Genomic DNA, 27,559 nt, shown 5'->3' with positions numbered 1-27,559 from the left:
ACTAAGAATTCCCTGTTATGCTAGGCAAGTTCCCTATTTAGGATAGCCAGCAGCCTACTACCTCCCCAGTTTTCCTGTTTTGATCCTTTTACCTAACGCTTGTAAACAGCCAATACTCTCTGCTTTTAAAAGTAACCTAACTCCCTCTCTCATAGCCTGATACCCTTGTATATGAACTTTCAGTCACAATCAGTTACTGTCCACTAGGTGGCGCTTTACCACTACCAATCTGTATCTCACCTCATTACATTTATTTCTCTATTAGACCTCCCTACCCTGTTTCTTTCTCTCAATTCCTTCTCTTTATAGACATTCTTGTACATCTCCCTCCCTTTTCCTACAACTTACTTTCTATACTCTACCTCTCTGTTAGGTATATCTTCCTTATACCAGCCTGTTTACTTACCTCTACTTCTTCCTCACTTTCTACCTTACCTGCTAAATTCTCTCACTCCACTGATTGCCTTCCTTAGTAGTTCACTCTCTTGTCTCTACCCGCTCCGTTCGCCCTGCGGGCTCACTCCGCTCCCCTACCCTGCCCCCAATTCCCACCCGCCCCCAGAGGTCCTACATTTATACCAATAATAGACACACCCTATCCAGTTCACTCCAATCAGATTTCTAACATCCCTAACTAACCCAACCCTCTTTCGCAACACCACACCCACTAATTTAACCTAGCTCCTCCCTTATCTTAACACCTCTCCCACTACTTTACAAACCCACCTTCTCCCCTATCTTCCTTCTCTCACATCTACCCCACACCACACCTTTAAACTATATCTCACCTATTTACTAACCTCCATATAACGTAATATGCCTATATCATCCATCCATCCACAGCTTAAAACACGTATCTGTCTGTTACTTATATCTTCTCTTATATCTACTTACCTCTTAACCTCCTACGAACACCCACTGAATTCTTCTCTTTCAATTCCTTCAAAATACACCTCTACCTCTACATCACATTTATCTCCTACCTTCTTAAACCCAACCACACAAGCCAACTACCTATTAGCCAAATACAATAGACTAGCACACTTCAAATTTAAGGAACCCAGATCCAGGAAAATATTTGACTCCTCCTATAAACTTCCCCAACAAAAATATTTCATACTCCTCCACCTTCTACTAGATGGAGATATTCACCCTAATCCAGGCCCACATCACAATAAAACCATTACACACAAAATACAAACCAAAACTACATCTCTCTCATTCTCTAAACCCACCAATTCTCTCTCTATTGCCCATCTCAATATACGAAATATCTGTAACAAAACTAGTCAACTTCATGCCCTTCTAGAAGTCTATCAATTTGATATTTTATGTTTAACTGAAACTTGGCTAAAGCCTTCAATTAATGACAGTGAAATCACCCCATCTGGTTATAACATCATTAGACTCGACCGTACTACCAAAAAGGGAGGAGGGGTAGCAATTCTGTATAAAACAAAACTCTAAATTAGTACCTTAAATCTGACTCTTACCCTAGACAATAATGCTGAAGTAATCAGCTCTAAACTTCAAGTCAATACTACTAAATCCATAAATATCATTTGTGCTTATCTCCCTCCTGGAAATAATATCAACACCCTTCAACATATCCTTGACCTACTATCAACCAAACTCCCTCAAGAAACACTAGTCTTAGGAGACTTTAACATAGATTGGCATTCCTGTAACAGTAATAACCCCACTTCCCATATCAACCTATATGGCTTCAAACAACTCATTAATAGTCCCACTAGAACTAATAAAACCAATAATACTGAAACCACATTGGACTGGATTCTTACTAATACTCCCTTACAAACCTACAACTCGGGCATCCTTCCAGATGATCTTAGTGACCACTCTCTAACCTATATCATTAGATACAAAACTAACCTAACCTTACCTACCACTTATAAAACTCTACATACAAAAAAACATTTTAACTCTGCACAGTTTCTAGCTGAACTAATACATTGTAATTGGGCCCCACTAAAACATCTCCCACTTAAAGAAGCAGTTGAATACTTCAATTTTACATTCCTATCTATCCTAGATCACCATGCCCCAAGCCGTACCATTAGAACCAAAACTAAAGCAGCACCCTGGCTAACCAAGAATACGAAGCAAAAAATTATTCTCAGAAATAAATCCTGGGATAAATGGCGGTCTACCAAAAACCAAACTGACCACCAAAACTTTAGGGAGCTGAGAAACAGCACCAAAAAAGCTATTCTGACAGATAAAAAGAACTATTACTTTCAATTACAGAAAAGCACCATAAAAGAACCTAAAAAATTCTGGACTAGTATTAATCTTCTATCCCCAGGCCAAGCAATCATACCGAACCCTCAGGATTCTGACCCAGATAATCCCACACAAATAGCCAATGACTTCAACTCTTTCTTCACCAATGCCATCCAAACTCTTGCAAACCACTTTTCTCCTGACACTTCTAAACTACTCTCACCTAGTTCAAAAACTACTCTTCCTCCCCTTCACCTACAACCTGTATCTACCTCCTATATCCAATCTCTACTCCAAAAACTAAAACCTACCACCCCATCTGCAGACAAGCTTCCTGCAGAATACCTGCAAATAGGAGCCAAAGCCACTGCTTATCCCATTGCCATCCTAATAAACAGATCTATAAAGGAGGGTATTGTCCCTACTATCTGGAAGATATCACATATCATTCCCCTACACAAAGGGGGCAAGTCTAATGACTTCTCTAACTTTCGTCCCATAGCACTCATCACCCATAGCTAAAATCATGGAAAAATGTATCCATAAACAACTACTAAACCACCTTCTCCATAATAACCTACTTGCCAATAGTCAACATGGATTCAGACCTTCCCACAGCACCACTACTGCATTACTCTCCTTTACCAGCTCCATCAACTATAACCGTAACATCAATAATCTCTCATCTTCTCTCTTCATAGACCTATCTAAAGCCTTTGATATGGTTAATCATAAACTTCTTCTGTACATACTAAAATCTCATGCACTTGATCCCTCCTCCTTAACTTGGTTTACTTCTTATCTTGAAAATCGTCAGCAGGCAGTACTCTGGAAAAGTTCACTATCTACCCTCCTTCCTATCTCTATAGGAGTACCTCAAGGGTCTATCCTAGGCCCACTTCTATTTTCTATCTTTATTAATGACCTCCAATCAGCTATCCCTAACACCACTTGCATACAATATGCAGATGATTCCACTATAATCTGCACTGCTTCTTCTCAAGCTGAACTCCAACCTCTTACCCAAAAAACCTTTACCACTGTTGAACAGTGGTTCTCTGACCGTTGTCTACTCCTTAACCCCAAGTAAACCAAATTACTACTGTTCTCACCTACCCGTAAATCTACTTCCCTAAACTTTTCTATTACTTCCACTGATTACACTCATATTACTCCTGACTCTTCTACAAAACTACCAGGTATTACTATTGACAATAATCTTAACTTTGATTGTCACATCAACAACACAATAAAAGTAGTTAACAAAAAGATTGGATCCCTTTACAGAATCAAATTATTCCTTACACCTGAAGCCCGGACCACCTTAGCCCAATCTCACCTCCTCTCCACCCTTCTATATGCTTCCCCTATTTACACTAATCTCTCTAAACGTAACCTTAAGAAACTTGCTTCATCTTACCATAATATTGCTCGATTTGCCACAGGATCTCAGTTTAGAACACACCACTGCCTGAACTTAAAACAACTACACTGGCTTGAACTTCCTAACAAGCTCATTTATCAACAGCTCTTAATAGCTCACAACATTCTATATCAACCATCCAAAACACCAATACTCTCTAACCTCCTTACTCCCTACAACAACCTGAAACAACTATGTTCTTCAGATAAACTACTAGTTAATAGTACCAAACCCAATAATAGGTTCATAGGTTCATAGGTTCATACTAGGCTATCTGCCCGAGGGCATTTACAAGCCTAGCCCATAGTTTTGTGGCTTCCCTTTAGTATGGGGAACTATACCCATTATTTTGCTGTGCCTCTGTTGAGCAGTGACACTGAGGTAATCCCTGGGGTATATCTGCGATCTCCCATCCATTGGTCAAGATTTCTCTTGAACAAGGCCAGCGGTGCTCTGCCTCACATATACGGGATTTTATTCCACAGCATAGGAGTCTTTGGGTGATGAATCTATCCCTCCAGCGTCCTATTAATAGGGTTTAAGTCTCCGCCCTTGTGGCTCTGACGGATCTAGATTTTTGAGGTGAAGCATATTCATCAAATCTGGGTTTGACATGGCCTTGTATGTTAGGCAAAGGTCACCTCTGAGACTGAATAGAGCTGGAGTTCTTTCAGTCGGGCAGCATAGGACAGATGTTTGAGACCCTTTATCCTTTTGGTGAGGAACTTTGTGGCCTCTCCAGCTGCTGCAAGTGTCGGGTCAGATACATTCGAATGGGGCATTGTACTCAATCATTGGTCTGATGAGTGATGAGTATAGGGAGACTATGACCTCCTTGATCTAGATGAGAATCCCTTCATGATAAGGTGGGCAATGTAGAAGGTCTTCCTAACTACTTTAGCTACATGGGTGTCGAATGACAGACTACTATCAACCTGGGTCCCCAGGTCCCTGATAACTTTTCTATGCTCAGTGGATTGCCACCTATTTGGTAGCTAGGGGTAACCTTGTTTTGACTATGCATTTTTGGCATTTAACTTTAGGCCATGGCTCTGGCACCAGTTATCCGTTTCTGTGAGACCCTTCTGAAGGATATCTGTGTCAGATGTGTTTTCCACTATTTGCAGTCATCTGTAAACTTTGTCAGCCATAACCCTCCTGTGTTTGCTTGTACTTGAAAAGTAGATGCCAAACAAGAGTGGGCCCAGGACTGAGCCCTGTGGTACACCACTTGTGACAGGCTTTGAGTCTGACATGGCGCCAGCAACTCTGACCCTGTGGGTTCTGTCACTCAGCCAGTTTGCAACCCATCTTGTGATGTATGGGTTAACATTTAAGCTGATGAGTTTTTCAATGATACCAGTGGTATTGTTTGGACTGCCTTTCCCTCATCAATGGCTTTGGTGACTGTTTCGAAAAAGTCAACCAAGTTTAGAAGGCATGATCTGCCTTTGACAAAGCCAAACTGGGATGGATCCAAAGTCTGCAAATTCCCTATGTCTTTATTTATGAGGTCCATTATGATCCTCTCCATGGCTTTGCAGATAAGGCTTGTCAAGTGCAGATAAGGCTTGTCAAGCCTTATCTGCAGATAATGCTGCAGGAGATTGCCTTTTTTCCAACTCAGTTGGCAAAATGTGGAACAAACTTCCACCCAATATCTCATCTTTGTCCACACTTCCACTCTTTAAAAAAACAACTGAGAATCCATCTTAATAAACACTGCTTTGCTCCTGTACCAACCCTGATTAACCTTTCTTCTTCCTTTCCTCTACTACAATACTTCTTTCTCTCTTTACTACATCCTGACTGTTCCCTACTGACATAACATCCTTGTGGATATAACTTATCTCATATATACTACATAAAAAAAAAAAATAAATAAATATTTTTGACATCGATATTAGTATAACTATGTATTATTCACACTACGTTTTGATATTATCAAATTTGCGTATTGCAATTATTTTAATAACTTTTTTAGGAACACTATCTTGTTATGTATATTTCCTCTGAGATGTATATTACCTATACTAAAGTCTTTTTATCTTTTATGCTCAATTTTTGTTTTGTTTTGCTTTGTTATTTTTTGTATTCCCTAAACTTGTTATAACCATTGGAGCTTTTCTCCCCGGGCCTCCACTGAAAATGGACATATATCCAGCTGGACTAGCCCGGTCAACAAATGTAAAATAAAAATAAAATAAAATAAATATATATACACACACACACACACACACACATATATATATATATATATATATATATATCCCAACTCCAAGGCTGCACAACAATAGAGAAAGAGGCAAATTAGAAGTTAGTTCTGGCAAAAAGCACTCCAACATTTTATCTTTGCCGAAACTAACTTTACTGATTTAACATGTTCCCATTGCATCACCCAGGACAGAATGCAACATGTTCATGTTCTGTAAGCATCTTCTGATTCTTACTCACTTCAAAACAAAATTTTTGCTTCAGTTCTCCACAAATCACAGACATGGTTTACCAGTGATGGATGGAAATGAACAAAGCACAGCTTAGTTAAACAGTAACCAAGTAAGGATCCACACTACTTACATTTATATGGGCCCATTTCGGTATTAAATAATAACTAGTGATTATCTGCAGCAGAAGTGATGCACAGAATTTCAACCCTTTTAACAGCTTAAAGTACAACTGTTTTAGGCTTAGCCTATCCAGACAAACTCAACATAAAATGTGTGACTATGTAAGTGCGTGAGTTATAGTTTATGATATTTAAAATATATTATATAAACTAAAATAAAAATGACCTTTATCCAGAAAATACAAGTAAAAATATTCCTTTAGTTTGTTAAGGCTAAATGGGGTTTTCTCATTTAAATATTACTAAAATTGGACTTCCAACATGTTTAATTGCTTCCCTATGTCCACAAACACATGGACCAGTTCTTAGGTTAAGGTCACAAGTAAAATCTGTTTTATCTCCAACTCACCATATGCACTAGGAAGGGTTGATATTTAGCATGTCTGTTGTCTGCCATATTCTTAGAAAATGAAAAAGAGTCTTCATACAATCTGAATTCAAGTTGGTTTTTGGCCTTCTCTGTCTATATAAATGACATATTATTCTTGAAAATGGAGGACCACCTTACAATTTTCAGTTTTTAAGTAATGTCTGCTAACTTTTACTCTGAAAGCATTTTCTATTTAAGTTGTAAAAACAATCATGACTTCAGAGACCGAGAAGCAATACTACATTGTCATAGGTTAATAGGTAGGTAGGTACTAGGCTATTGGCCCAAGGGCCTAAGTAAGCCTAGCCAGCAAGGTGTCCTGGCTTTGTGCCCCTGTCGAGCAGAGCCACAGACGTGATCCCCGGGTGTATTTCCTATTTCTCATCCACTCATCAAATTTTTCTTGAAGAGTGCTAATGAGGAACTTTGCTTGACATAGATGGGTAGCTTGTTCCAGAGTATAGGAAGTCTCTGGGAGAGGAATCTACCCCTCCAGCATGTCCTGTTTATTGTGGTGACAAGGTTTAGGTCCCTAGAACATGTAGCTTGGAGGGATTGGGATTTCTTTAGGTGTAGCATGTCCAACAGCTCTGGGTTTAACATAGCTTTATATGTTAAGCAGAGATCTCCTCGGAGTAGGCGATATGCTACAGAATAAAGCTGGAGTTTTCTGAGACGGTCAGTGTAGGGCATCTGTTTGAGGCCAGTAATCCTCTTTGTGAGGTACTTCTGTGGCCTTTCCAGCTGCTGCAGATGTCTTGTGAGATACATTCCAAAAGGGGCGTTGTACTCTACAATGGGTCTAATGAGTGCCGAGTAGAGGGGAACAATGGCCTCTTTTTTCCTGGATGCGAACCCTTTTGTGATGAGATGTGCCACATAGAAGGATTTCCTGACTACTATGGTGATGTGATTATCAAAGGAGAGACTACTGTCCACCTGGGTCCCAAGGTCTCTTATCACACATTTGGCATTAAGTAGACTGCAGTTTATGTGGTAGTTCATGGGTACAGAGTTTTTACCAAAGGGGATGACAATGCACTTTTTGGCACTGAGCTTGAGGCCATGCCTCTGACACCAGGCATCTGTCTCAGTGAGGCCCTTCTGTAGGATGTCCACATCATTTGGGGACTCGACTATGGCTCCTAGTTTGCAGTCATCTGTAAACTTAGTTAGCCAGAGGCCTTCTGTGTTAGCCTGTACTTCAGAGAAGTAGATACCAAACAGTAGAGGTCCCAAGATTGAACCCTGTGGTAAACCACTTGTCACTGGTTTGAAGTCAGATTTGGAGTCTGTAACTTTTACAGTGTGGGTTCTGTCAGTGAGCCAGTTGGCAACCCATCTTGTGACATAGGGATTTATACCTAGTTTAGTGAGTTTAGCTATAATTCCAGAATAGGGGATGGTGTCGAAAGCCTTGGCGAGGTCAAGATAGGCTGTGTGAACCACCTTACCCTCGTCTACATCTTTGGTGACTGCCTCAAAGTCGTTGATCAGGTTCAGAAGGCATGATTTGCCTTTCACAAACCCGAACTGGGTGGTGTCCAGAGTTTGGAGGTTACCAATGTCTTTGTTTATGAGTTACATGATGATACGTTCCATGGCCTTGTAAACCAGGCTCATCAGACTAATAGGACAATAGTTCCCAGGATCAGTGGCGGCTCCCCCTTTGTGGAGTGGGATAACTGTTGCTGTGTGCCATTCAATGGGCACAAAGCCTGACTTGAGATTATGATTGAACATGGTGCTTAGATGGGGAGCCAGTTTGTTCTGAAGTTCGTGTAAAACGCAGCCTGGGATGTTGTCCGGTCACATGGATGCTGTGTTTTTGGTTTTAGAGAGTGCAGCTTTTACCTACATAGATGTAATTACAGGGATTCTGCATTCTTCCTGTATAGATATGGGCCCTTTAGGGGGTGAGGGGGGATAAAGTTAGCACTGAACCTATCTGCCAGGATGTTGGCAGTACCAGCTGGTTCTCAGAGCAGATCTGGGTGTTGCTCTTGAGATTCTTGACATAGCTATAGAATGCTTTGTGGTTGCCCTTAGAATCAGTGGCAATTTTGTTTTCGTAGCTAGCTTTGGAGGATCTTATAAGGGATCTCAGCTTCTTACTGAGGCTGACCAAGGAGCTCCTCCACTCATGGGATTTTACTCTCTTTTGCAACAGTTTCTTCCTTTTGTTGTAGAGTTTGTTTATGCAGGGGACCACCAGATTGGCTTCCTTTTTTTTGGAGGATAGCGTCTTGGTTCTGTTTGGGATAGCACAATCCATGCACTCGTGTAAGTGCTTATGGAGTGCATTTGTGTAGGATTTAGCAGTTGTAACTGTATTGTTCATCTGCATGGGTGTCATGAAGTTCACCACTTCTGTCTTAAGAAGCATGAAGTTGGCTTTGGAGAAATTTTTTACCATGGTTTCCTTAATGGTGGGTGGGGGCGGGATGTGGATATCTAGGGTGATTAGCTTATGGTCGGATCTGACCAACCAGGATTTGACTTCAGGTGTGGAACATCGGTCACTCATGTTGGTAATGACTAGGTGTAGAACATTGTTGCCCTCATGGGGGTGTGGATAAGTTGATCCAGGGCATTGGAATTTATGAATTCCAGAAAGATTTGAGCAAAGGAGTTGGTACACGAGTAGTTTTCCCTGTTAATGGTGGGGTAGCTGAAATCGCCCATTATTATGGTGTTTGGTTGAACCCTAATATTTTCCGGTATATCAAGAAAAGATGAGTGGGAATCCTGGGGCATGGTGGGTGATCTGTAGCAAGCTACAATTTGGATTGCAGTTTTGCCCAGAGTTATTTGTATTTGGATAACCTCGGATGCATTATGCTGCGCAACTAGCCTGGAGGTGTGGATATTCTTAATGAATATGGAATATCCACACCTCTGCCTTTGGTGTTCTGGTCCAGGTTAGATGGCCGAAAAGTGTGGTATGAGTTATAGCCTGGAATGCAGGGGTGCTCTCTAGAGCCTTGAACCAGGTCTCAGTCACTGCACAGATATCGATGTTCTCCCTTTTAAGGAGTGCCTTGAGTGAGTGCATTTTGAGATTTAGACTTCTAGCACTGAGTAGCATTACCCTCAGTTTTTGTTTGCCTGTTCCTGTTACGGTGGTGAATTTGTCATTTGAACTTTGCCTAAAAAGGCACTATAGGGGCAGCAAGAGCCTTAGCTGGTATCCGGAATCCCAGGGCCGACAGGTGCAGGCCATCTCTGGCAAATCATTTTGTCCTTGTACTGCGGTATCATTCTGGGTGATGACAGGAAGCTACTCAGGGCTAGTGTCATACCTGCCTGGGCTACAAGATTGGAGAGCTCTTCCATGTCTCTTTTCATGTAGTCCAGGGCGGTACGTCTTAGGTCGTTCACACCAACATGGACAATGACAGAGTCATATTTGTACTTGTTGTGGAGTGACCTGAGTGCGTGGGTTATGCGGCGGATCCTGGCACCCTGCAGGCAGCTGACAGTAACCTTCTCCTTGTTTAGCCTGGTGAGTGGGACATCAGTGTGCCTGACTATAGAGTCACCTAAGACTAGTGTGTGTTGGGTACGTTGGTTTGCCTTATAGGCTGTGGTTTATTGGCACACTGAGTCTGTGGGCTATGTGTCATTTGGGTTATGTTGGGGGGTGGAGGTTGCTTGCGTTTCTGCACTGGAGGTCTCTGTTGCTTGAGCAGATTATTATTGAGAGCCTCTGCGAATGTTTTTATGTTTCTATGTGTGGATTTTGGTGGTGTAGGTTTAGTGGGACTATGTGATGAATGTGGTGTGGTGCAAGTATTTACCTTCTCCTCTTGACTGTCAAGTTCAGTCTTGGTTGGAGAGAGCTTTACCTACAGTTTGGCTAGATAAGTGCATCTCTCACAGGTTGTGGTGTTGGGTGGTAGGAGGAGAGGGTTGCTGTGTACATGAGGCAATTGCTACATTGCCTCAAGATGCCCAGATTCATCAGATAGACAGGAGAGAACACTGGGAGCTGACCCTTGAACATGCCTGAATAAAAAACTACTTTCCTCTAGACAAGTGAGGAAAGTGAGTATAAGAGCTGTTTTTCTCTAGGTAAAGAGGAAGGTTGAGTGCTGCAGTAATTTGTAGCTTATTTAGTGCTAACAACAAGTTCTGAACAAGTGCTGAGCACGAATACGCAAAATTCAAGTGCTAAAACTAAAAATCTGTACCTGGATCTTGTGGTAGATAGGCTACCTAGTGCTTACCACTCCCACTGATGAGCTAGAAGGCTTCCCTCCAACACAGAAAGGCTTGGGGGGCTCAGAAGCTTACAAACAGTCCTGGATACAGCAAATCTGTATCTGGAGTAGACTAGTTACAGGAAAGGTGGGAAACAAGCACAAATGCAGGCTTTTAAACCAGAAAGTTGAAAGAGATGGAAAAATGTCCCTCCTACTCTCCAAAACGGTAATTGTGCTGTGACCCTCCCAACAATATCAAGCTTGAAAACCAAATCCGAGTCCTGGCATGCTGTAGTTACCAGATGATTATTTCAGTGACAATGTGAAGTGGACAAGATGCTTCTTAAGATGTTAGCCCCACAAAAAAAGTTATCATGTACTCTATCCCAACATCTTCCCGAAGGGCAATCTTCTCTGATATCCCTTTTATTGCTACAAGACTCCTATCTCCTCTGCAATCACCCACCCACTAGTAGTGCAGTGTACTGCATGGTGTGTTACCATCAACTTTACATAGCTCTATTAGGTCTATATCATATCATTGAACATACTATTTAACAAATGCTTATTAGTCAAACACTAATAACCGAAAACACTAAAGAGCAAACGTTCATTTAAGGGAAATGTTTTGCTGGGAAAACAACCAGTCAGCCATCATTGGGGATTTACCCTCTTCCCCACTGCAGTGTGCTCTTATTTAGTTAGGGGGTACAGCCCCCACATGAGGGGGTGTGGGGGTCATAGCCCCCCACTACGATGGGTTTTGTTTGGTGATATTTTTCTGTGGTTCGCTGTGTTGGCCAACTGGTTTTTAACCCAGTGAAACATTTTGCTTAAACAAACGTTCGTTATTCAGTGTTTTCACTTATTAGTGTTCAACTAGTAAGCATTCGCTAAACAGCATGCTCGATGATGTGATATAGATCACTTCTATCATACCTAATTTTTATTAACATTATCATATTGTCATTATGATGTGGCCTTCTTTGAGCCACATATCATGACTGTGCCCTTTAAAACAGATCTATTCAGTTTGTCTTGTGTAATATCATTGCCTTAGGCTACCTACTTATGTTTGTACTACACTACTCTGGATGGATTTTACTGATATAATCTATAGCTCTATACTCATTTCAAGTCTTTCTCATCTAAGTTATCCAGGGTAAGCATTGTGGCTACTGCAGTCGCTTTTTAGTTCAGTACACCTGTGAACATTCTGGCTTCAAAAGTTGCTAATACATTTAGGTACCTTTGGTTATTCAGTTACTGGTAGTGTGTTGCCCCTGATGCAGAGGTCTTCCATAATGCCCCACATACTTTTTTTTTGGAATCCATCTCCTAGCAGCAGAGCAATGTAAACACATTTCATGTTACATACTTTACATGTTCATCAAAGAGTGAAAGCAATCCAGATGGTAATCCTGTCTCTGGTACTGAAGAAAGCTTAGACAATCTCTGACTACCCTTCCTCAAGTTTAATAAGTGGTTTGGGAAAAAAAGTCCAAAATGGTGACAGCAGAAGTAGTCACTCAAGATCATTGACAGGCATTGATTCTTACCAGATTTATATCTTCAATATTTAACACTAGACTTAAAAGTTATATTCCACTAGAGAAGTAACACTATCGTAATTGAGAATCATGTTAAATAAACAAAGTCTACATATTTACCCAAATCATTTCAAAACTTTATTGGTCTAGAATGGAATTGCAGAAAAGTCATTGTGCTGTTGTTATGAAGGACCTGTGCCAAACTACAGCAGTACGTAATAATGGGGGGGGGGGGACAAGTACACCTGATTTTCTGATGCTACTCCAAAGAAAGTACAATCTTTGATTCATGGTACCCCCCCAAAAAAAAAAAGTAATGAGGCTCAGAAACATGAAACTAAAATCATTACCTTCTCCTAGCATGAAACAGAGAAAGGAAACTGGGCAGAACTATATCACTAAGTGTTTCCGCTGGCTATGATGAGATGAATCCAGAAAACAAGGAGGACAGACAAAAGACTGTTTTGGGGTCTGGAGAATATCAGGTGTGGCACATACAGAAGGTCATTAGGTTTGTTCAGCAGTAGGAATCTTTAAAAATGGTCACAGTACTTGTTGCTTCATTTACCATTCTCTATAGATTTAAAACAAGCCCTTACACAACATCCATACCTCCAAGCCTCTTAGTGCAAGAAATATGGACAAAGCCTGACATAATGGGTGGACAAAGGAGCAAAAATAGGGAAACATTTTAAATATTGCTCTTACAAACTTAGAAAGTTGCTAGAATAACATGATTTGTGTTAGCATGTGCTTTCTGAAGGACATGAAGTTTGAAACTCAAATGCATGGCATTATTTAGTGACTTTAATCCTTAGATTATCCTAATGACTTGTCAAGAAAACACAGTTTTTATGAGGAACAGACTAAAAACATGAGGCAAAGATCTGAACATTCTGCAAAAATCTGTACAGTTGAGAGGTTTGAAACTTTTAATGCGGTATGGTATTATGGTATTTAGGTTTTGTTATATGTTGCCCACTTTTGTACTTTGTGTATTATGCACTCTCTTGTTATATATGATCGCTTGTTATTGGTAGTCAGTAAAGTTTGGATTAAAAAATGTAAAGTTGTCATTTTAACATATTTCAGCTAGGTACATCCAGTTTAGCAGATACTGCAATCAGAAAGTAAATCTTTTTATTCATACATTGTATGAACCACATTCTAAATTGTTTGTAATATACTTATATTAAACAAATCCTTGGTACTGCTGATAGAATACTAAACTTAAACATAAATATGGTTTATCTAGTGCATCTAGAATACTAACAAAGAATTTTAAAAGTGGATTGCATAGGATTTTTTAATGCTCTTTGTGGAGCTGCACGGTGTATTTACAGTGCAGCACTTCTTAAATATAGCTGCATAAGACATGATGTCAGATTACTAGGATGCATTTTATATCTGTAGAAACTGTCATTCCCTGTCCACTTTACTCTGGACACACTAATTTATTGTTTTGTTCAAGTCAGCACAATCTAAAGGAAATATGGCTCAAGTACCCCTGTATAGTCATGCACTTAACTTTTGCAACTCATTCCCCACAGTGCCATGATCCCACCCCTCATATTATTATCATTCTGTGGGCTCGATTCCTAAAGACTTGCTCTCAAAGTAAGAGACCACTTACACTGAGAGCTAGTGTTTAGGAATCTGACCCCTGGTGTAAGCCTGTTTACAGATAGGTCTTAACACCAAAATAAGTCACTTACATTGAGAGCAAGTCTTTTGGAAAATGGCCCATAATGTAACTTAGTGTTCTTCTTTTTAATTCTAAGAAAACTTTTCTGAATGGTATTCTTACCTTCACTGACATCAAATGAACTTATTTTTGTCCATAACTTTTAATGGCTGTACTACCATGCATTTTATTTTATTTATTTTTATTTTACATTTGTTTACTGGGAAAGTCCAACTGGACACGTCCATTTTCAGTGGAGGCCCGGGGAGAAAAGCTCCAACATGAAACAAACAAAGACAAAACATTTGTGAGGAGACATCCATTAAACTCTAGGGATGTGTCCCCACACTGTTCCTATCTTGACATCAGCAAGGGATAAAGGTGATATTGCAGGTGTATCTTTAATAAAAGGCTTATAAAGCAACTTCTTTATTAAAGACTAACCCAAAAATATTCAAAATGGTAAGGGAGAAGAAAGCACTGCAAAACTCTAGACATCAAATGTATCAATGCATGCCTGAAGTGTTTCAGTACACTTTAACAAAATAAATGATACTGTCTGAAGATACATTACTGCAATAACATTTAAAATAATTCACATTTAGCAGTCAGTTTACAATGACTGTGACTGTAAATGTGTAAAAAAAAAAATACTAACAAAAAACATTTTTTGGAGGGCTTCATTCTTACTGTTTTCAAACAACATGGGTATTTTATTGCTATACCCTGAATAACTTAATATACAAACTGGAGCTACCATGCCCCAGACACAGGTGAATAACTGCATTTGGTGAAAAGTAGAACCATTCCTCTTTTTAAAGGAATTGCAACCTCTACATAGTGGTTAGCAGTGGCATTGAAGAGACACAATTCACATGCAATATAAATATCTACTTTACATCTTTTGTCATAGCTGTCTTTATACCTTTTTTTTCTTTTACTCTTCTACTAATAATGTGAGAGGGAGGTTACAGGAATGGTGAGGATGCAAGGAGTAGAGGTGGCGAAGGTGGATGAGTTTAAATAATTGGGGTCAATAGTTCAGAATAACGGTGAGTGTGGAAGAGAGGTGAAGAAGAGAGTACAGGCAGGATGGAGTGGGTGGAGAAGAGTGTCAGCAGTCATTTGTGACAGACAAGTACCTGTAAGAGTGAAAGGGAAGGTCTACAAGAGGGTAGTGAGACCAGCTATGTTATATGGGTTGGAGACAGTGGCATTGACAAAAAGGCAGGAGTTTGAGCTGGATGTGGCAGAGTTAAAGATGTTAAGATTTGCACTGGGTGTGACGAGGGTGGACAGGATTAGGAATAAGTATATTAGAGGGTCAGCCCAGGTTGGAAGGTTTGGAGACAAAGCCAGAGAGGCAAGAGTACGTTGGTTTGGACATGTGCTGAGAAGGGATGCTGAGTATATTGGGAAAAAGATGCTAAGGATGAAGCTACCATATAACAGGAAAAGAGGAAGGCCTAAGATAAGGTTTATGGATGTGGTGAGAGAGGACATGCAGGTGGTTGGTGTGACAGAGCAAGATGCAGAGGACAGGAAGAAATGGAAACTGGTGATCCGCTGTGGCGACCCCTAACGGGAACAGCCGAAAGAAGATGATGACTCTCCTACTAAGAATTGTGACTTTCTGTTCCATTCTACAATATCGACATTAATTTTTATGAGTCTTCATTATTACAAATTTTTTGTTCCCTACTGTCTACTAACTATTAGCCCCTCTAAGAGACCTGTTGAAACCATTCATTCTTCATAGACAGGTGTATCCAGCTTTAATAGCGCTTGTGAGATGACAGCTGACCACAGAGGCCAAACTCCCTAAGGGCTGAATTGAGCCCTCTCAATAACCCAGGAAGCCCATAACAGGTATTTTAGCTTACTGGAGATATCATCCAACCCAATAACATATACATGAGTGACTTTAATTAACCCACTATTAACTGGGAATCATATACCACAAGAAACGTGCAGACACTGAAATTTCTGGATTTTGCAAGCACCAGCTCCTTGGATCAGATTGTCAATATGCTCACCAGGGGCTCAAACGTACTGCATCTGGTCCTTACTAATATGGGAGAATGCTGCATGCCCCCCTAGTGTAATGTCTTCTCTTGTAAGGTCAGACCACAAAATGGTATCCTTTGAAGTAAGCATAAAACCCAAAACCCCACCAAGCCCTGGAAAGTTCAGTTATTACGCTAAGGTTAACATCTTACTATTTAAGGTCTCTAAACTCTGAAAACACTGCTGCTTGCATTGAACTGTTCATAAAAACCCTATACAAGCATGTTAATAGCTGCAAAGAGCCAGCTGTACCCCAAGGAATAAGTACAGAACTAACTCCAAAAAACAAGCCATCCTGCTAGAATCACAATATCAGTAGGTTGTATAACAGAAGGAAGAAAATCACTGAAAAAATTAGGAGGTGTAGCAACAGGCAGGATTAAAGCATTCTTATTAAACTAAACAAACAGCTCAGAGGGCAATTAAAGTCTACCAAAGCTAAATTTGAGGTAAATCTGGCCTCCTGGGGCAAGGACAACCACAAGGCATCCTTTAGCTATATCTTCAACCTCAAAGACAAAACACAGTTGTGTGCAGAGCTCATTGTTAATGGCGCTACTTACACTGAGTTGGAAGATGTAGCAAATCTACTGGCAGACAAATTCAGCTCTTATTTTCCTCCTCTCTGTCTCCTCCCCACCTTCCCCTCAGGAAATACTGTCAAATATAACTCCCCTAACTATCACTAGGGAACAGGTCCTCACTACTCTCTCAAAGGGCAAGAACACTGCATTGACAGACCCAGACAATATCCCAGGCTGCCTTCTAAATAGCATGCAACATGACCCATGAGACCCTCTGGAATCACTATTTAATTGTAGCCTCCAAATAGGGTTTGCATGATTTCCTTGATCTGGCCAAGGCATTTGACACAATGCCCCACTTGGGTATTACTGATAATCTCAAGCGGTTCAGTATAAACCTTTGTGTCACCTTGTAGACAGCCAGTCACAAGTTGAGTTCCTCCGGGATTGACCCTGGGACTGCTCCTTTTTGGTATTTACTTCTCCAAAATCAAGATCAATGTTAAGGGCCTGGCCTCTGGCTGACCAAATGTGCAGATGATTGCAAATTAGGAGCAGTCATAGAATCCCCCGCTACACTAATGTTATCAAGGAGTGTCTGACATATCATGACTTGTGTCAGAGCCATGGACAAAAACTAAATGCCAAGAAATGCATAATAGTATCCTTTGGGAAGTCATCCACCCTTAGTAATTACCATTTTAAAATACATCCCTAAGAGTCATCCTGGTAGTCAGGGACTTGGGGACACACACAGACAGTAATCTCGGTTTTGACTATCACGTACAGTAGGGAGAAAAATCATTATATGTTGTGCAACTTAAAAAGAAAGACATGGCATCTAGGTCCATGGAGATGATTGTTCCACAGTGCTCAGCATTCATCAGACCTATCATTGAGTACAATGCCACCTTTGGTATGTACCTAACTAGACACATCCAACAACTGGAATGTCCACAGAGGTTCCTCACTAAAAGAATACAGGGCGTAAGTAACATGTCTTATGCAAACTGCCTCAAAGCCCTATCACTGTACTCTGTCTTCTACAGGCTGCTGAAGGGAGTTCTATGCCTGACATACCAGGCATTAACAAACCCCACCTTGATGGACCTCCTGCATATCTACAAAATGAACAGCTCCAGAATGACCTGTTCTAAAGACTTAAACCTTGCCTGTGATATAACTAGGAACTGCTGGACAGACAAGTATGTAGCCTAAAGACTACTCCTTCTCTGGTTCAGGCTCCCCCATCCATGTGAAGCAGAGTTCCTCCCAAACCCAATTCAAGTGTAACTTGAACAATTAGATGGGGAAAAGGAAATTCATCTCTGGTTCGGCACCTATGTCACTAATGGACACAGGCAGCCTGTAAATTGTTCATCTCCCAGGCCGCTGATTGTAAATCTTTCATCTCCCAAGCCCCTGTTTACACTTATCAAGGGTACCAGAACTTCTGAGAGATTTGGGATGCAAGGCTAGGCTTAAAGAGGCCCTTGCAGTCGTTAATACACCACTGAACCTATAAAAACAATGGGCAAGATGGCTGTTACCTCTGGTAGGAACAAACTGGTTAGTTGGGTGTCTGAAGGGAGCCTTAATGACTATTGTAGAAGGAGATGATTCCCAATAAAAATAAATAAATAAAAAATGTACTGTGATCACATGGAGGTATTACATCATAGCTAATATCTTTGTAAAGATTCAAAATGTATATATTTTGCTAAGGAAACCAAATTGTATTCTGCAGTGGTAAATTGCTAATGATGGCGCTGAACATGAGTGCTTTATAATTTCTTCAAAATCTGAGAAAACAAAGCACTAACCCCAAACACACTGTTCTGTATGCTTTGGAAGACCTCTGAGATAGGCTTTGTTACAGTACTTCTGAATGAGTCTGAACTGATGAGAAAATTAATAAGCCCCATCCCAGGCCTTACCTGCATGTCTGCATCAGAGTCTGAACACTCTGGAAGAAACCAACCTCCTTCTTCTCCTTGAGGTAATCCAACATTTTCTGGAAGAAAACAAAAATACACAGGTGTCTACTGTTTGGCTAATAAATCACAAACAACTTAACTAGAGCAGATATGAATAACACCAACTAAAACCCTGTATGCAGTTTTGAAGAGTCAAGGACTTCTAATACAACATATGAAGGATTATTCTAAGCAGACCCGTAGGAAGGATGGGATGGAGAGAGGCAGCTAACCCGGTCACCAACTTGCACAGGATGTGAAACAGGTTGACACTTTGCAAACTGTCAAACTGTTCTTTTAAGGGTTGCAGTGAGTTTTTAGGTAGAAGCATAGCAATTACTGCTACCTTAAAAAATTACAGTCTGTTAGATCACAATTGTTATTGCTTGTAGACAGTGAGGAGAGGTCACCAAGGGGTTGTGTTCCTTGAGACAGGTTATGTCTGGGTGTAGTGTTTTTTTTTTTTTTTAGCTGACAGATCGTAAAAGGCAATTGTTGTGTTTTCAGACATTCTTGTGTGTGTGTGTGTCTATATCAGCAGACCAGGTTTCACTCCTGTAAACAAACGGGGTTTCTTCGTGCATAAACAAGTGCTTCAGAACATCAAGTATTTAAAACACAATAAGCTGTAAATCACTTCCAAGACACATACTTTTAACAGCTTTTCCAAACAATGTCTATAAAAACAGATACATGGATGTCCCAATTATGTTATGTAATTATTCATTTTAAACAGAACCCAATAAATTGTTCAAAATGGTAGAATGTTAGAATGTTTCAAGATCGACATCTTGTGAAACAATAATATATTACAGTGGCATAGTAAAATAAATAAAAATGATATTTACTAAACCTAACTACGACGCATCTACAGTAATTCATTTGCACCAGGTAAAAACATATTCATGATAACATATCCAAAAATTTTCGGTAAAAACAGATATAGAGATGTTCTTAACCATAAAACTAAAACATATATTTTAATGAAATAAATGCACATAGTCAAAGAAAATTTCAGGGGCAACATCTAGCAGAATAATAGTATACTTGCAGTCTCAAAGCAAACTGACTGCTAGATATCAACAGTAATTCGTTTAAACTAGTTAAAAACAATGCACCTAAATTAATAATCCTCTTTTCTTCCTGCTGAAGCCATCGTAATTTGTCAAACTTATTAGGATTTCCTTAATATACACATAATCCCAATAAAGATAAATACAGCATTTGGAAGTTTATTCTCATTTTGAGATAAGACAGTTCTATCCCTCTGGCACCTCAAATCATTGAGATGAAGAGAAATTCTGTACTTAAATGGACCTGAGGTCTTGGCAACATAAAAGGCACTGCACATACATGTAACACGGTAAAGTAATTATTCTGCTGAGCAGGTGATAAGATGTCTAATTACAAATGTTTTTGTGCATGTTTTTGGATGTTTGTTATGTAGATGGGAATAAAAACAGCAGTTCCTACACGGGAAGCATTCATATGCTTACGGCCTTAGGGTGCATTGGCTTTTGATCTACTTGTCTGGCTTTTCATATGTAGATAATATCTGTCACAATTTGTTTGCCTTCCTACAAACAAAATAATGGCAATCTGGGACCACATTACCAAAAAATGGATCTGTTTTCAGAATAGGCCAAAGATGGTGAATAACATTCTTAATCCTTGGCACGAAACTACCATACGTAGTAACCATTCAAAGTGGGCATTTATTCGGTAAATGCTTAGTCTCGTTGATTCTGTACTTTAACAGCTCACTTCTAGGCCATAATCAAGCTATAGTTTGTATGTGGAAGGCTCCCTTCAGCTTTGAAAACTGGCTGGTCCTCAGGGGTGGGATCCATTTAGCTTAGCCTGCTGCAACAGTGATCTTGTCTTTTCCAAACTCCTAAACCAGCTTTACCATTAGTTCAGAAATGGGTAAGTTCACATTTTTCCTGTTCCTTTCATATGTATCCTTCAACTCTGGAACACATTTTAACATGGTTCCTAAAGGGGGGCAAGTTCAGTATTCTCCCATTCCAGTGGAGCTTGGTTTGACAAAACTCAATTCAACCACATGCAAGTATAAAGCATATATATATATATATATATATATATATATATATATATATATATATATATATATATACACACACATATCTAAGCACTTATATTTGGTAATATTGTATACACACATGCACAGACAGATATATATGTGTGTGTATATGTGTGTGCATGTATATGTATATATAGCTAGACACGTGTCTAAACATGTACAGATATATACATATATATATGTATATAGATATATGTATATATATATATATATATATATATATATATATATATATATAGACACACACACACACAGACACACACACACACACACACACACACACACACACACAATGTGTTATATATCTATATACATCTATATCTGTCTATACATAGAGATATATATATATATATATATATATATATATATATATATATATATATAGATAGATATGTATGTGTGTGTCTGTCCATAATGAAATTCACAGACATGGTAAAGCCTTATCGAGCAGCAGCTAATCAGTAGCTCATTATCGTATCTATGAATCAAGCACTGTACAGTTACAGGTAACTGCAATTTACCAAAACACAAATTTTATGAGGAGCAGGCCAGACGTATTAGACAAAAATCTGGAAATTCTGTGAAAATCTGGATAGTTGAGAAGTATGATTCCATATGACACTGAGAGAAATAGTGTGATATTTCCAGCATTAAATGTCTTCCCAGAAGGAAATGCGAGTTGTCAAACAAGTAGAAGAATAGTATCCATTACACAGAATGCCTTTCCTATTATTTGAAAAAGAACTGCCATTTAGCATTTAGTTTTGGCCCCCATCCCACAAGCAACAGCAGACATCAGAGTATCTTTAGTCTGCCTGTCTTATGAAAAATCCTTATAAACCTTAGCACTATGTAGCCTGCTTTGACTTAAAAAACATAGGATCTTATCCAGGCACCAATGTAGGATCTGGTCAAGTAGGAGTTCACTGACTGGCCTGTACATACTCAGTCATGAAACCCATCTTAATGCAGATAAAATACAGGCAGGGCGGCAGTAGCTATTAATATCAGAGGCTTTTAATTTAGTAACTCACAAGACCTTGAAGAAACCACTCACCAAAGCAGGCTTCCACAACAACGCAATTTATTAGATCTCCAACTTCTTTCTCCATAAATTCTTTTTCATAAAAGTTTGTTCCTACAGCTCCCCTTCAGGCCTCTTTAGTCCTTCAAGTCTCAATCCTTTCTCTTCTACTCTTCATAAATAGGCCACTGTCTGACTTCCTAAAGCTTTAAAAAAATCCTTTCTGCCAACAATATGGTGAATAGCCATTCTGTCCTTCCCCATCCAACATAAAAAACAGATGAAATCTGTTCTCATTCTTATTTTCTCTTGGCTCATCAACAACAACATTGCTTAACATCAAAAGGTCCAATGTTCCAATGCCATGATCTTTAGAACTAAACAGAAACTTGAAAACAGTCCACAAAAACTGGCATATCAACAACCCCTGTCATTCTTCCCTTCAAACCACGTCAGTCTTCAAGCACTTAGGGACTTGTCTAGGCCAAATACTGTCCTTCAAATAAATATTAAACAAACTAAAGCCAAACAATCAACAAAATGTTTTCAGCCTTTGAGATCTCAGATTTTCCAGCCCCAGAATAATGTAGGATGATTAGCAGAGAAACTTAACTGCCCTAGTTCAAGTACTGCCTCCAACTCATCGCTGCTTCTTTATAAAAGAGCCTAACATCCCTGCAGGCATTTTCTGGTAAACTACATCAGTTTATCTTGCCAGCTCCACAAAAAGAACAACCCTGTTTAGGCTTAGACTGACTGCTTCAATTGTTTCTCTGTCTTTCTTTATGCCCTTCTCTTTTCTGATCATCATGATTGCATCACCTCCCATTTTCTTTCTTTCTGCAGTGAACATGACAAACTTATCTCAGTCTTTCTTCACTTCCATTTCCTTCTCCGTCATCTCTAACCTCATTGTCTTCATCCTTATTGTTTGCCCTTTCTTTTCACCCTGTCCTTCCCTTCTAGCATAACTCCACTCTGAAGCCCCTTTCACATTTTATTTGCATGAAATGTTATTTGTCAGTCTCTTAGCTCTGACTCCAATTTCATTCCCAATTAATCCACCCCTCAGTAGTCCTATACATGTTTTACTCAAAAGATAGCCCTCTTCTACAGCCTATAGTGAATCAAACAATGGCATCATTGTCATTGTTTATAGTAGTGCCTTTACTTCCAATTTTTTATTTTTATTTATTTTGTTTAACATTTGTTTATCGGGAAAGTCCAACTGGACACATGTCCTTTTTCAGTGGAGGCTCGGGGAGAAAAGCTCCACATTGAACATACAGAAATAACAAATTCGGCATTATACATAGTACAACAAATAAAATACTAGGTTAGACTAAATTAGGCAAAACATGATAAGTTTAAGCAATTGCTAGGGAATTACACAATTAAACAGATAAGTATAAAGAACATTACAACATTATATGTTATTGTATAAATAGATAAAGAAACCAAGTGATATTCTTCAATTTCAAATATTTTCAACTAGGCTGCAATGAGAAGTTGAAATACATCCACCCCTCAATGATGTAATAGTACTGAGAAGTGTTAGTATGCATTGAGGCAAGTGTAGTTAAAATAGACAGAGGGAGGTGATGTAGTCAGAATTTCCTATAGAATACACAGAGGGAATTGTAGTTTGTAAGTAAAGTAAGAAAATAACAAGGTCAGATAAGCTGTTAGTCAGGAGTAGAGCAAGGACACAGCCATGTGTTAAGTAGGTGGGTTTTAGTGTTGTTTTAAACTGGGTTAGTGATGCACTGGTTGTAATATTATCTAGTAGTTCATTCCAGATTTTTCCTACATAACTTGAGAAGAGGGAATCTCCTGCTTGATTTCTGGATGGATTGATTTTTATGTGGTGTTTGTTAGTAGAGCGTAAGGTTCTGTTTGTGACATTTGGCTACAATAATCTTTGCAGGGCAGGTATTTTCTCAGATTCATGGAGGATTTTATGGGCCATAGTTAACTCGATGTAGTGAAGGAGTTCAGTAGCTCTAGCCAATTGAGTTAATTGCTATACAATGGTGAGTTCTAGCAGGTAAGTTTGTTACATATCTGGCAATTTTGTTATAACAAGATTCAAGTTTAGCTACCTCTTAGATATGTGAGAATGGGAACTGCATACAGTAGTGTGGAGATTTATTGGGTTTGGGCAATGGCAATCTTAGTATTTTTTTACCTTTGCTTAGGACTAAAGTCTGGGATACTGCTGTTCCTTGTAAAGTCTTATATGAGTTAGGTAAAACCTTTATGATACAGGACTTCTGTCATATAACTTCCCCTTTTTTATCCCAGATAAAGGAATGCCACAGTCTAATTCCAATAGCATCAAGATCCTCATTTACACTACCACTTCTTTTTCTTTCCATGACCGAATTCTGTACATTAACCATATGGCTTCTTCTTTGTTTTGTACACTCAAATGCTTCTATTCTCTCAACCTCTCCTCTGGTTACCATGGCACTTAGATATGGTTAAGGAAATTAAAAATATTGGTGAGATGTTCAAGAAAAGGGGTTACTCTGACAATTTAATTAATGACATAACAGGATATGTGATCAGAGAGTGGGGAAACAAATATGTTCCCCTCCTGGGTAATGCAGCATACACTCAGGGTACTGAAGATAATCAAACAGACATTACAGGATGTCATAGGGCATACATATTGGAGTATAGCCCATTTGTAGGTGAAATCAAAAATATTATACATCAGAATTGGAATATACTAACCAGCGACGATGGAGTACATAATAGACTTGGAGGCAAACCCACATTTGTGTATAAAACGGGGGCTAACATAAAAAGGATGATAAAATCTAGAACATTAAATAGGATTGATACTTTCACTGAGATTTTGGAAGGAACTACCAAATGTGGGCACTGCAACCAATGTCATGCTATTATGGAGGAAAAACAGATATTTTTGGAGAACGGAATTAGGAGTAAAATTAGATTTAAGAGAGGGAACTGTCAGACCCAACATGTTATATATTTGGGCAAATGTACCTTATGTTCTAGTTATTATGTTGGGAAAACTGACAGAAGATTTAGGAATCGGATATATGACCATCGTTACTGTATCAAAAGAAAGGATTAAAAACAACACCTTATACAGACATTTGGAGAACAGTAATAGATGTAACTCCTTCAAATTTGCAATACTAGAAGTTGTTAGGAATAACCCTAGAGGGGGTAATATCAAAGCCTTATTAGGGGAGAAGGAAATTAAATGGCAAATACGGTTGAATGCGGCCAACCCCCCAGGATTAAATGAATATATACCCACCAAACCTCTCATTAAGACTTAGTTTATTACTTTTTCTATTTCTTTTTCCATTTCTTTTATCATTTTACTTCATTACATTTATAGTAGTTTTGTACACTCAAATGCCTCATATGTCCATGACCTCATTTCTTCATCCTCTTTGTCTTAAAAACTGAAATCCCTCATTTGCTCAATCTCTTATTAATGGTTACCTTGTACTCATCTACTACAATGTCTGGCCTTTGTCGCTCTTAAGTCAGTCTCCATAATCATTACAATAGCACTTTCCAATCACCTAAGAGTGTCTGTAGTTAAACATTTTGCTCCTTAGATTCCTGGTACTGCACAGCAATACTTTCCTCCCCAACATCCTTTTAACTAATCTGTTTTCTCATTTTGCCTCCCTTTACTTTCTGAATTTCCTCTTGTCAGTTTTTGCAAATACTGTCCACCATAACTCCCTTTTAACTATTTTCCATTTTTCATACTACCTCCATTCATGATCTTTCTTTCTTTCCTCCAGCCAATCCTTGCTCCCTTTTTGCAGTTCTTACTTCTGCCTACCTCATATTCTTTGCACTTAAGCATGCATAGCACCAGGAACCTGAAATCATTTATATACAGTACAATCAATCAGAGATCTATGCAGGCAGGCAGCTTCACTAAAGTGAGTAATGTGTAAATAACCAACGACACTAGTGATGCATCTAAACACACTGCAAAATGTAAAGCCACAGCCTTCACAGTCCCCAGTAATTAGATAAACCATCTAACAAAAGCCAAAGATAACAACCATCCTATGACTGCACTCAAGTTATTTAAATTATTTAAATGTATGTGAACAAAGTATTATAAAGTTTAACCACCAGAATTTTTTATCAAATGAACAAAATACTATAGAGTTAATGTTTAACTATCAGAATTCTTTGTGGCCATATGTTACCTGCCTTTTGTTTAGATTTGTCAGTTCCACCTTGACATTAATACTTAATACATAGATTTCTGTAACCCATATTTTATTTCATGTCTGAAAAAGGTCCTTGGACCTGGTTATTAAACTGTAATAAAATTCAAATCAATAAACAAAGGCTGCTTGAAATTTTATCATGACCTACATAAATGTTCTCAACCCAATTAGGGAAGCTCAGGTTTTACTTATAAGGATTCTCTTTCATTCATCATTAATTACTCATTATCACTAAGTGAAACCAAACAGCTGACACCACAAATGTTGCCACATCCTCTTACCTGCTGCACTTCAGTGTTCCCACCATTGAGTATGGAGATTCCCAGCTTCAGGGTAGAATATACCATCACCCCTGGCTCACCTGCAAAGACAGACCAGACTGAAAACATCAAGTACATTAAACAAGGTTAAGCCTATATTTTTTTTAAATCAGGGCAAAATGTAAACCCAGTTAATTCAGTGCAGAAAAGGGAGATGTATGCAGATACTCTGCATATGGTAAATTCATGGTCTTTGGTGCATACTTTATTTACACAAATTTTCTCAAACTGCAGGGTCATAATGAATGGCTGTACGGTGTGTGTGTGTGTGTGTGTGTGTGTGTGTGTGTGTGTGTGTGTGTGTGTGTGTGTGTGTGTGTGTGTATATACGTGTGTATCTTTGAAAGAACAGTCAATACATTCTCAGTGGGAGGTGACCAGTAACCCCGTGTTAAGGCAGAAATTACATAGCTTCAGCGATTTTGTCTGGAAACTATACATAGCAAACAGATGTGAAGTCCTGCCAATCTGATTTGTCATCTACCTTCCTCACACTGTGCATGATTTGGTATCTACCTTACTCACGCTGTGCATGATTTGTTACCTACCTTACTCACGCTGTGCATGATTTATGTACTTTACTCACGCTGTGCATGATTTGTTATGTACTTTACGCACGCTGTGCATGATTACACTGAGGTACTGTATCTTCCATCTGGCTTGCATAATGTTTCCTTAATAATGCTGTTTCTGTTTGCAAGCCTTAACAGTGGTGATAAAGATACTATCTTGTGCATGATTTGTCATCTACCTTCCTCATGCTGTGCATGACTTGTCATCTACCTTCCTCATGCTGTGCATGATTTGTCATCTACCTTACTCATGCTGTGCATGATTTGTCATCTACCTTACTCACGCTGTGCATGATTTGTCATCTACCTTACTCACGCTGTGCATGATTTGTTATCTACCTTACTTACACTGTGCATGATTTGTTATCTACCTTAGTCACACTGTGGATGATTTGTCATCTACCTTCTTCAACCTGAGCATGATTTATCTACCTTACTCATGCTGTACATGATTTGTTATGTACTTTACTCACGCTGTGCATGAATACACTAAGGTACTGTATCTTCCATCCAGCTTGCATAATGTCTCCTTAATAATGTTGTTTCTGTTTGCAAGCCTTGACAGTGGTGATAAAGATACTGTCTTGCAAAAGAGAAGACAGAATTTGTCCAAATACTCATTCAGTCCT

At 39.1% G+C, this 27,559-nt stretch overlaps 1 protein-coding gene across 1 annotated transcript in view; it reads right to left on the bottom strand.

The window, feature by feature from the left end:
* Positions 1 to 27,559, bottom strand: part of LOC122794026 (ryanodine receptor 1-like) — a 2,146,276-nt gene that overhangs the window by 427,896 nt on the left and 1,690,821 nt on the right. The window contains 2 exon segments of the mRNA XM_044062140.1: positions 18,631 to 18,707; positions 26,320 to 26,399. Coding sequence (XP_043918075.1) covers positions 18,631 to 18,707; positions 26,320 to 26,399 — 157 coding nt within the window.

This window comes from Protopterus annectens, chromosome 1.part0, assembly GCF_019279795.1.
Source record: "Protopterus annectens isolate FY-2018-M chromosome 1.part0, PAN1.0, whole genome shotgun sequence".
Lineage (NCBI taxonomy): Eukaryota > Metazoa > Chordata > Ceratodontiformes > Protopteridae > Protopterus > Protopterus annectens.
The sequence above is the reverse complement of the archived record's forward strand: the minus strand, read 5'-3'. Positions and strand labels throughout refer to the sequence as shown.